Source organism: Eptatretus burgeri, chromosome 4 (genome assembly GCF_056783735.1).
Source record: "Eptatretus burgeri isolate ZD-2024b chromosome 4, Ebu_testis_v1, whole genome shotgun sequence".
Lineage (NCBI taxonomy): Eukaryota > Metazoa > Chordata > Myxini > Myxiniformes > Myxinidae > Eptatretus > Eptatretus burgeri.
This window is the reverse complement of record NC_140964.1, coordinates 122,398,748-122,411,512: the sequence shown is the minus strand read 5'-3', so window position 1 is coordinate 122,411,512 and position 12,765 is coordinate 122,398,748. Positions and strand designations below refer to the sequence as shown.

At 40.1% G+C, this 12,765-nt stretch overlaps 1 protein-coding gene across 1 annotated transcript in view; it reads left to right on the top strand.

The window, feature by feature from the left end:
• The window catches only part of LOC147029009 (tetratricopeptide repeat protein 39B-like), a 144,270-nt gene extending 135,767 nt beyond the window's left edge, over nucleotides 1-8,503 (top strand). Inside the window, exons 16-18 of the mRNA XM_085879929.1 lie at nucleotides 4,451-4,553; nucleotides 6,285-6,407; nucleotides 7,414-8,503. Coding sequence (XP_085736055.1) covers nucleotides 4,451-4,553; nucleotides 6,285-6,407; nucleotides 7,414-7,510 — 323 coding nt within the window. The 3' untranslated portion in view covers nucleotides 7,511-8,503. The remainder of the gene's footprint in view (nucleotides 1-4,450; nucleotides 4,554-6,284; nucleotides 6,408-7,413) is intronic.
• Nucleotides 8,504-12,765: the final 4,262 nt, after the last annotated feature.

Here is a 12,765-nt window from a genome sequence, read left to right as displayed (position 1 = left end):
TTGGGGGATATTCACCCAGACTGTAGACGTGTCCTTCAGACGAAAAGCCACTTCGTACATTTCTTGGCAAAGGTTCGATTATCAGCTCGGTCACTCTGCTCCAGAACAACACATTTCTTATCATTTAGGGCAAAAGTCTTTTGGCCAGAAATGACAGCCAATTCAACTTGTAGCATAAAAGTTACATTTTCTTAAACTCCATTTGTTACAATTTAAAATACATTAATATAAATTTTTCCCCCACACTCGCCCGTTTTTTTTTTTTTAAGGAAAATTTGAATAATTTTTCTTCCACATGATTACCATGTCCCATTCCTGAAGGAGAAAAGATTTCCATTACTCAAGTTCAATCAACAATGGCAGCGAGTGCTCATATCAGAAAATGAGTGAGTTTCCATTTAATTTATGGCCTGTTCATCAGCATGTGTCACGCATTGAAAACATGCCACCCGAAGTCAGAAGATAAACAGGTCAGGGTGTGGATAGAGCAGCACCCAAGGGGAAACACAATCGAAGCACTCCTTGAGCTGAGGAGGAGGTAGATGTGGGCAAGTACAAGTTTGGGCTGGACACTGGGTTGAAGGAGCGCAGTGTGGAACTCCAGGCCTGTCGTACATTGAAGTGACCACAGCAAGTTCACAATGTATTTGCAGAGCGGCAATCGAGAGTGTGGCTGAGAACATTCCTCCACGCAGGCACCACACAACACCGACATTAAGACTTTGCTCAACCTTCTCCTCAGTGGGTTTTTTCTTTCTTTTCCCACATTGCTCCATCTTATCTCCTCATGAAGGAGCATGATCACATGTTGAATGCTCAATCACCCAAATCTGGGTTCTCCCATCGTCCAAGCTTCATTTCGACAAAATCATACATTTCATCGTTTAACTGCATTCAACACTCCGAAACAAACAAAGCATCAATTAAACACCAATCAATAAACGTCATGGGCACATGTATTTCAATAAAACTAACAAAGGTTCTTATAGAAGCATTTAAATCGCATTATATGTCATATCAATATTTTAATCCCTTTCCTTGTTATTTCCCAAAACAACATGCTAAAATATACAGAAATCCCAGTTGTACCTATACTCAAAACATCCATCTCATTTGCTATTTCCATCGACATTTTAAATCTCTGACATTTCTCCATCTGTCCACTTCTCTCTCACCAAAACAGCAAACATGCTGCCATTTTTCCAACTCACATACACAAACCATCTATCACTTCCTCCAACCTTCTCAATTATGAATCCATTTTCCTTTATCAAAACAAATAAATCATTTTAAGCAGTTGTACAAAAATTGTCAAATCACTTGTCAAATCTGTTGTCATGCAAATATCATTTAAATTGCAGCTCAAACACTCTGTCTACACATGAAGCTACACCCTCCCCAAATTTTATTCCAGTTTTTTTGGGGGAAAGCATCTTAAACTTCAGACGAATAAAGATCCAATCTCTCTTAAACAACTTTTTGGTCAAAACAATTAAATATTTCCTTTTAAAATCCATAAATCAAAAATTAAATCTTCAGCGTCTATCCAATTAAATCATGAATTTACCTTGACTGAATCGATCAAAGGGTTACAATGGGTTGTTTGCCATTGCCTTCCCAGCACAAGTTCAGGTAACCTCAACATTCGCAGACGAATAAAACAATATTTCAACGTCCATCCGAGGGAATCATCAATTATCTGTGAATTGCCCCACGTGCTAAACATCATCAAATCATTTTAAATCATTCCAAATCATGTTACTACATTTAAATCACATCTTTTAAGTACAATGGTTACAACTCAGATCAAATCTTCGAAACATTTCTGACATGTCCTCAGAGCTTGCTCAGCACTGAAACCTGCCGGGTTGTGTAATTACAAATCATCACAATGCCAGCGAGAGCTCAACTCCCAAGACTTCACATTCTGAATACAGTATATCCACATTCACAATTGTTATTTCACAATTTATTCAAAAACCCTATGGTTGTAAAATAAAACTTCAACACTTTTTCCGAAATGGACTTCACTTTAAACATTCAGTAGAGAGGGTGCACCACAAACACCAAGGAACAAGGAACAGGAAGTTCTCTCCACATCCAGTGGGAAGAAAAAGGAAAAAAACTCTGAGACAGGCAAAACCCACAGTTTAGCATTACTCTGTCATGGCTTCAACACACGCACTAACGAGCATTGCATCTTCTTTTAAAGTCATTGCCAACGGCATGCACACTTCGACAAATAGCCCGCATCCTCTTGAATCTGCATATGAATCGAATTTCACACTTAAAGCTAAGACAAACACAGACTCAGTGTGAAGACATGCCACCCCCACAGATCGAGTGGATGGGGGGTCTCACACAGTGTAGTTTGCGACCTTCGCGTGAAACCACAATCCCAAGAATGCATAACATGCCATTTCAAACGGACCCACAGCTCAACTCAGCACGAGTTAAAATATCGTCAAAATCCCAACAGAACACGTTTCATTGCAGTGAATATTGGACTCGCACAAGTTTCATTTTTTACTCTGAGGAACACATGCATCTCAATGCAAATCACCAACCACGCTCCCAGCCGGTTAATCATCTCCTGCACTCTACAAAACGTTTCGTGCAAATCATTGCATTTACAAATCCGTAAAACCTCCACACAATATAATATAACAACCTCACTGCCAACAAACTTCCAGTGAGTTCAATGAACAAAAACTAACTCTTATAACTCTTACTTACAAACAGGTAACTTATAATATTTATCTATTTTAACCCTATCTCGGCACCTCAGCCGTGTCCTCGGCCTCTCTCTCACAGCCGGTCCGTATCAATGCAAACATGTGGCATGTCGCTTCATCATGCCCATTGAATTAAGCATCTGGCTCCTTAACGAGCCTCTTCTTGTCATCTGACTCCTCTTCTTCTCCAGCACTTTTCTGAAACAACTACAGTACTTAGCGTTTACTTTAAAATGGACTCCCTCCACCGGATCCTCTTCTTTCTCTCAATAAAATTATCTGACAATGAACTTTTCTTTGTTCGAAATGCGTTACCTGCTGAGAGCGCTCTCCCTTACCTTCGCTCAAGCACTTGTAGTTCCTCCAGGCACTGCCTCCGGCAGATTAAGCACCTCCGGTCACGAGCACCGCACCACGTCGGTTCGAATCCGAGTCACGGCACCAACTGACGTGGGTTTTCTAAACCCACCTTGTTGTGATCGTTGTCCTCCTGAAGGATTCTAACTGGCCGATTGTGGAATCCTATTTGACTTCAGGCAGAGTTTAACATTTGTCCGATTTGGTAATCCTCCAAAAACCCTATTGACACTGTTAAAACTGATGTCCACACAAGTCCTTCCTTGTGAAACAATTTATTTTCCAATTATCCACCAGACAGTTCTCACCCTTGTACAATGAACTTAAGAATCCCCATTGATTGCAATATTATGATTTCTATTTCATTTATTCTTACTTTAGTTAACAGTTAGACCAACCTGATTTAATTCACTTCCACATTACATCAGAGAGTTTTATTCTAACTTGGTACTTGGTCAGTTCCAAGGAGTACAAGCCACTGAGATTCTAATACTTTCTCAGGTACTTGCACTGAAACAATTTTACATTTCAAAGCATTTTATACTTTCATGAGAGAGAGGTTGGGGGCTATTCACCCAGACTGTAGACGTGTCCTTTAGACGAGAATCCACTTCGTACATTTCTAGGCAAAGGTTCGTTTATCAGCTCGGGCACTCTGCTCCAGAACAACACATTTCTTATCATTTAGGGCAAAAGTCTTTTGGCCAGAAATGACAGCCAATTCAACTTGTAGCATAACATTTACATTTTCTTAAACTCCATTTGTTACAATTTAGAATACATTAATATAAATTTTTCCCCCACAAGCCTATCATATTATGAACAGATTTGGATATTGGGCCATCTCAAAATTTTTGATGGCAGTGGAAAATGGCTGCCACAGCCATCAGCGGCTGAATTTGAGATGGCCCAATATCCAAATCTGTTCATAATATGATAGGCTACTAGTGTGCCAAATTTGGTGCTTTCCTAACAAAATACACAATTGCTATGTGAAGTTGCCCCACTAATAGGATTTGAAGGCTTCATTCACACAGCTTCATTATGGTTTTAATATACAAGACATACTGTACATATATTGGATATATATATATATATATATATATATATATATATATATATATATATATATATATTTCCTTTTTGCTTTGTCACACATGTCAGTTCAGCTCGATACTCATGTTGTTTTATTCCGAGTAATATGTATTCTATCCTGAAACATTTATCAATGTAAAAATTGCTGAAAGTTCTCTTGTTTAGCTTTTCTAACCTCACAATAAATCCAAAGATCCTTGTTTGTGTTTTTGCCTCATGTCTAATGTTATTCTTTCAACTATTTTCACCCCGTATGTGCACAGCTCCCGGTGATATATGTTTGGTGATGTTCCTCAAAGGAGCATGTCTCAGGGAATTAGGTGAATCCACCCTTGCTACTCACTGCTTTCAACATGTCCGTTCCCAGTACGTACTGCACATCATTCATGCTGTATCAACCTTGCATCGAACCTTGCATACTGTTGCCGATAACATGTATTTTGCTCTGTGTATGCATCGTTGTGCCCCCACTTTATTATCTGCCGATTTAATGACCGATATCCACTGGCTTGCTGGAGAAGATGCACCACTAACATCAAAAGGAAGTAAAGATTAATGAATGAACAAGGGAACGAATAAAGAATGAGCAAATTAACGAAAAGGAAGATTTATTCGAAAAAGGCAAGTGGAAACAATCATGGCCATTAAAATATTCTCACCACTTGGTATCCCTATTTAGGTTGTTGTAAAGATTTAACTCAAGTGAAAAGGCTTCATTTAAATGTCGTATACACATGAAGAGTGCCATACTTGAACACATTTGCACGTGAAAAGTTATTTCTGTGAAGTAAGCGAGGCTCCAGGTAGGTATGTATGTATGTATGTATGTATGTATGTATGTATATATATATATATATATATATATATATATATATATATATATAATGCTTCAAAGCAAATTGGACGGAAACAGAGATGTTTGATGGTAACAAAAAATGATGTGCCCCCACCATGCTTTCCAAGAGACACTTCTGAGCTTCTTTTATTTCACTCATGTATGCATACAAATTCTGTGGTTATCTGAGTGAAATCTGATCCCGAAGGAATGAGAAACACTTCTCTTATGATTTCACGCTTGAGAATAATGATTTGATTGTAAGATATCCCATTCGCAGTTTGTTATAACTAAGCTTAAAGTAATGGTATAAAGTATCTTTGACTGTGTTGATTTCTTTCGGCGGCGATGATTGTGATCTCTCACACTTATTTCCGATGACTTTGTTCCAACTTCACTGATCTCTCCTTCCTGGAGGTTGCTGCTTTTTGTTACATTATCTGCCTGAGGGAACTTTCCTTTGTATCTCTGTTTCCTTTGTGCTTCTTTTTGTGGCCTAAATAGCATTATATTAGAATGAGTTTTCTCTCCAGTCATGGATGTGATGTGATGTGAGTGAGTCTTTATTTTTCATTTATATGTTGACTGCTTTTGACATTTACATGTGGTACATGCAAGGAAGCCTCGTTGGTGCATGTTTCTGTCTGTGCTGTCGCTGATGATTCGCTAGCAAGTGATGAAACCGGTCCAGCAGCTGAGGGGGTGTGTAGCATTGGGATTATCATGTGTGTACTACTTGTGAATGTATTTGCAGCTGTGGAGGACCTCTGGAAAGGGTTTGAAACAGCAAACGGCTTACCTTGGGTAGCCTTTCGTCGTTGTTTTATGCAGCTTCTTCATCTCGAAGAGCATGGGAGGAGTCACACACACACATATATATATATATATATATATATATATATATATATATATATTTATATATATGTATATATATGTATATATATATGTATATATATATATATATATATATATATATATATGTCTGTATATATATATATATATATGTATATATATATATATATATATATATATATATATATATATATATATATATATTCACAACCTTCAAGCCAGAATTATATCAGTGATGCAACTACAAGCTGAATCCATAATTGAATTCCAGTCTGATATGCATTTGATAACAACTTGCTTTGGAGTTAGGTTGGTGGTGGTTTTTTTTTTGGGGGGGGGGGTGGGGGGTGGGGTTTGTACCTTTTTCTTATTCTCTTTTCATGTAATTTTATTTTTCTTCTTCTTCCCAGAGATCGTCGTCTGCGCAGTGAGTCAGATTCTTACCTCATTCCAAATGCACTTTGGGAGCTAAGCCTTTTGGCCTTTGCAGCGGGGAAGAGGGATGAAGCAATTCTTTTGCTGCAGGAAGCAAGGCAAGAGTTGCACTTTGTGACAGAGTGAGGGGCTAAGCAGGAACAAACTCTTTTGGAAGAATGAAAAACCTAAATGAAACAACTCACAATATAATGAAGAAAAATGAAGGAGCCAAAATACTTTAAAAAATCAAATTCCAGAGTAATTTTTGGTTTTGTCTCCATTCTAAATAATTTAGAATCTGTCTCGTACTGAATGGCTTGGTAACTCTGAGTCATATTAGTTTTCCTTTTCACAGCTGTTTTAGCAGCAATTTCCCCTATCCTCCAATTACGATAATATACAAGATATAAAAATCTTGGATTTTGAGTGAGTCTTTTGATATGATGAGGTGCATTGTTCAACAAAAAGGAGGTGCTCCCAAGTTTTGTTTATATCAGATTTATTACCTGCAAATATCAAAGAATTTTCATGTGTATTGGTTGGTCTTGTCCGTTATTCTGTTGTCGTCTGTCTGTCTGTCTGTCTGTATGTCAATCACCTACAGGTCAAATTTTTTTAACCGATCTTCACGAAACTTCATCTCATGGTAAAGTTCGTTATAAGCAAGAAGCCTATTGTTTTGAGGTGAAAAGGTCAACATTGGCCAAAAGTGAACAAAAATTGTCAAATTTATAAAATCTTAAATTTTCATCCGATTCACTATGAATTTGAAGAGGATTTGCATATCAGGTCACTGAATTCAACCACCAATTATTTTTGAGGTTGGCATAAGCCAAAAGGTCAACATAGGCCAAAGGTCAACAACTTAAGTGGAAGGTCAAATTTGTTTTATGGATTTTGCAGGTATCATGTTATGCATACATCTTTCTTGTTTGTTTTTTCTGTCTGTCTCTGTTTCTTTGTCTCGTTGATGACTTGAAAACATTTGAATCGTACGATGTAGTTTGTGCATTTTTGCATCCTCCATGGATGCAGAAGTAATTCACTTTTTGACACTGTCAAATATAAATACAATTGTGAGCAAAACCACCACCTTTGACACCCCCGCTCTTTCCTCCACAGGAATAATTACCGAGGTTATGCTCTGGAGTCCCGGCTTCAGTTTCGGATTCACTCTGCACTTTCTCAGTTCAATACATCCACCTCTTCTTTATCTTGATTCTCCAGAACTATAACTGTACAATTACTGCAGACCTTCTGGGCCAAGCTTTCAGTTGCCTTCCTGGATTCTCAGCACTTATCTCTAATGTCTTTCATGGCCCCACATTGTCACACCACATGTTTATCACCTTCTCCGCTTGAAAGAGGAAAAGAGCAGGGTTGTTTTGGGGGTTCAGGTAAGTGCATTTCCAAACTGATCGACTGTGGCCGAAGGGAGTCATGAAGACCAAATCTTTGTGGGTTTTATTAAAATTTATTTTAATTTGAATGATATTTAACCCTTGAAGTGCACTTTTTAAAATGTGTCGCAGATCTGCTTCACCCATGTCTTTTCCCATCGTTCTGTTGTATATAACCCTTTGACCAACTTTGTTGTACTTTTCAGCTGTTTCACAAAGACAGCTTAAAACGGGTAATTTTTTTTTTTTTTTTTGTCTGAGGCACTGCTGTCTGTAGCCACAAATTTTATTCCATTCCGCTGGCGCAGTTGAATTGAGACAACAAAGCGGTTCTCAAACTTTACCAAACTCGTAAACCCTGTATTTTAACCTTGTTTACACAACCTTAAATTCAAACCTTTTAAAAAGAAATACAAGGCCAATGGATGATAATGGGAATATGTGTATTATATATTTGCTATAGTGCTGGAAGATTTAAAAAAAAAACACCTCACCAATGATGTCACAGGGTAAAATGCAAATACGTGGGGATAATGGTCTAATCGTCGGAGATGTCAAATAAGGAAGGAATAAAAGTGGTGTTTTAATTTTTCTTTTGTCTTCTGTATTACAAAACAGAATGATCCAAATCCATATCGCAAATCACGAATTGTGATGGACAATGATGGTGTTTGTTCAAACTTGCTTCAGCAACAATCATTGCTTTGCAGTTTTGGATTTAAAGGTGCTGTTTCGAAGTTGTATTTTTGCTGCTATAATGTATAGTACCGAAGTAACGCACAATGAAAACATTAAAAACTAAAAGACCACCACTTAGGAGCCTCAGTCACTGGATTGCCACCACGTGAGTGAAAACATGATGCTTACATTGCTTAAATCGTGTTGGTATACGTGGGCGTATTCAGTCAAACCTGCTCTTGCGGCTACTTTATTTTGGCGACCGCCTACCTTTAGCGACCACTAAGTCCCTCCCAAAAGTAAATCGATCCTTCATTCAAAGACCACCCGCTTGATGTGACCAGAGACCATTTGTTTCCTTCCTGAAATGGCTTGGAACGTCAATTAAGTGGCCTCGGAAGTTGAAAACGTGTTGCTTCTAATCACAGATAGGAACCAAAATGACGAGTTTAATGTGGTGCAGTTGCTTCGCAGGAATGTGGGGTGTGTGTGCCATGCACCTTTAGTACTGTACGTCACTGAAATTCACTGAAAACCATTTTTATGTCCACTTGTATTAATTTACCATTGATACCCTACAGTATATGCCCTGTCGTTCTCATCACTCAATCAACCAAAACGACGTAACCGTTTTTCTGATTATTACAGGAATTTGAAAAATGCTCATATCATAGAAAGTACAGAAACTGATCACTTGACTCCTGCATCATCAATCAGAACACTTATACTGTACGGTATTTTGCTTCCTCATAATCGACTTTATTTTGCTTGGTTTTGAAGGTGAATTGAAAAATAACAAGTGCCAGGGGTTGGGAGTGGTGGGGGGGGGGGTACACATACTACACCCCCATTGGTCTCAAGACATCATACACAACTAAACCCCGACATCCTTCCCAAAACTTCCACCCTCCCTATCCCTTTATTTTACTCCCCTTGGGGCCTTCACTATCCTTGAAAGGCTTGCTCATGATAAATTCAAGCGGTTAAACAGTGTCATGTCCACGCCGATTAACACCGACACTGGAAGGATGGACCAAAACTGGCTTTAAAGGCACTGCGATCAATATTACTTACCCGTTCCCCAAGGTTGCCCAAATGAGCCCAAAACGACGGCAAACACACATGGAAAGTAGATGGCTGAAACATGCTTTCTTACCTTGTAAAGGATTTATGTTTAATATTGAAAAGCACAAGAAAAAGGGTCAACAAGACACTATAATAAATGGAACAAACCAAGCGAGTCAAAAGACACAAAGAGGAGAATGGGAATATTCAAACTTATATACAATGAATGACAAATAAACTGCAAAACATAACTCACTAGGCACCACAGATCACACTTTTGCAACATGACAATAATGAAGGCTGGACGTCCCTTTTCTCTGATGCACAGGGTGTACGCAGTTCAACACAATGCAGCCCGTTTTGAGAAACCAGGTGCAAGACAAGAGCCAGTAATGATAGTGCCCAAAGATGAAGTAAACAGCCACGAGTGAGGCCAGTGATGAGTAGGCCTTCAACCTGGCAATGTGGTTCCCTTTGTCCTATTTCTTCCAGGCCCTCCAAAAACAGCTCAAATCCCGCTCAGCTGTTGAATTAATACCAGGTGGGGTTAACTCGGCTTGTCATCGACCGAGGTCAGCAAAATGAGTGCAGCATACGAGTATCCTGTGCCGGAGTGGTGACCCGTCCCAGATTGTGCCCAATAGCCAAGGAGACTGATTAGGTAGCACCAATGCTCGCACAGAGTATGGTCCCAATCTCCTCCTCCTCCTCTTCCTCCAAAAATACATGGTGATCCCAGCTCGGGTCGATCCCACAGAGGCTTCCTCCTCCAAGCAAGGTCTCTGGCCTCCTTGAACATGAGCTTCTCCTTTCTTTCCTGAGCCTCTCTTGTGCACTGTCGTGCACAAGCCTCTCCAAGTGGACTGAGTTCTCTCCTGAGCCTCTCCTTGTCCTCTAACATGGTTGTGGACTCCCTTTTTCTTCTTCCTCCTGCGTGGAGTCTCCTTGGGTGCCATCCATGGGGGCGGCCCCAATAAAAATAAATGTACATCTTTTCCTCTGGGCTCCATGGCCCACTGCATTGCCAATGCTGGCAAACAACGAGCACGAGAGCTCATCATTGGCCTTTTTGCAAATGTGATGTGTGCCTCTGCAATGGGAAGTCCTCACCTTGCCCCACCCACAAACAATAGGTGTTTCATATATATTTAATTAATCTAGCCTGGTGTTGGCGCAGTGGTTAGGGCAGCGGCTTGGGATCCAAAAGGTCCTGAGTTCAAGCCCTGTTGGCCCACTGAATTTATACACCAGGGGGTTGACTCAGCCTGTCATCCTTCCGAGGTCGGTGAAATGAGTACCAGTATAATGGGCCGGTGTATACCCCGGTTAAAATAGGTGTGTCAGATCCCTGTGTCGCAAGAGGCGACCAGGGTTGCGTCAGGAAGGGCATCCGGTGTAAAACATGTGCCAAATCACTATGCGGATCATATGGATGATACACTGCAGCGACCCCTAACGGGAGCAGCCGAAAGAAGAAGAAGAAGATATATTTAATTAATCTGTCTTCCCTGTCTAAAAATTACATTCACTGCCTCCTCAGCGTCACGTGACACCACCGACTTACTCTAACAGATCCCTGTTACATGGAAATCTAACCTCCTCGAAACACATGGACCATCCTTCACTTACTACAGTCCAGCTGTGGATCCCTCTCCCTTTCTATGTAACAATAGTTACCCTTTCCCCTATTCCAACTGCCTTCCCCTGTTAAATCTCAAAATCTAATAAAGCTAAGAACTTCATTTTTTTTTTTTCATCAATGATCCCGCATGGGGGCTACATTATGCCCACCACGTTTGGTATCACTGCAGCCCATAGGGTTGTGAATAGCTGGACACAGAAATAGAGATCCAACATACCCACCTCCCCCCCCCTTCCCCTCTGCCTGGAAGGTGTTCATAAAACACCATATCCTTCTTTCTTGCTTCGGTGATGGGCAGCTTACAGAAGAGAGAAGACTGAAGCAGCAGAGAAATTTGTATGAAGGATGTACAAGTTGAATCATATCGACTGCAGACCATACCACCAACGAGCAATGCTTTGTGGTTCCACAATATGCTAGTGCATTACCAAACCATGATCTGAAACCAAGATCCAGATTTGCCAACACCAGAGAGGATGGCACGGGAGTGGCAGGTGGAGATTCCACAACCCATCCCAATGTTGCTGGCTGAAATTCCTTTAGTCTTCCAGGAGGTCATGTGCTGTTCTCATCACACTGGATGCAGAAATCTCCACCGCAGATGTAGGAAGGCCAAACTATTCTGCGCTGCAGTTTGTGGATGCAGCGTATATACCAATAAGTATGCCTGTGTTAATGCTTATCCACATTAACTGTGTATATCTGAACACCAATGTCGCTGTTGTGTGGTCTCTGTATTTAACTGTTCATCATATCCCAGGAATCCTTGTTTGTTCTTGCCACATCGATTCGCCATCGCAGCAAAGATTGGTACGCCCGTCACCGAAGCGATGTGTCTCATATGCTAGTGTATAGTAAGTAGTTTATAAAGTGACCAAATAATAAGAATTGCCTTGTGTTGCCCCATAAATTTGCATCTGGGTGTTGAAACATAAGCAAACCTGGTTGTCTGCAGTGAAAGTACAGTATATGCCAAAACTACGATTTTACGGCGTTTGAATTTGGCTTATTCAAATCGGAGGTTAAAATGCGAACTAAAAGTTTGGAAACAAGAATATGTGTAATTAATATGTCCAAACTACCGAGAATCTGCCTGGAACAAACTCCGACCAACAAATGCTTCTTGCTCTTTTTCCGTCTGACTTTTCCAAAAATGTGTCCAATCTAATTGCATTCGACATCCGGATCGAGACCGTGATGTTGCGGAACATCATCCTGGACCGGCCAAGCTGCTGTGTGATGTAGTGAGGATTTTTGGTGTCCAACATTTGTGGTGCTTGCATTTGCGGATAACCAGGTGTCTGGCTGGAGCTGATCAGTTTGATGTGAACTCGCTTTTTTATGAATACCTGTCCTGGATTTTCAGACCATCACTTGATTACCGTGAGTTTTTTGCTCACACTTGCCTCTGGGACATGTGCCTACGTGATACTCCAAATTTGTGCTCCAGTTTCGTTTTCTGGCTCTGCAAGTTGAACATGGAACAAGAGTTGAATCAGAAAAGGATATATTAGATATTGAATGGAACCTGAAAACCACTTCACCCCCGAGCAAAGGCTTTGACTGTAGATTAAGAAACATTTCCTCGGCAGTATCATCGATAGTCATGCCCAAGGTGCATTAACAAGGTTGCACTTCAAGCAACTTCATCCATATGGAACAACCTGGTTTTTAAATATAAATATTTTT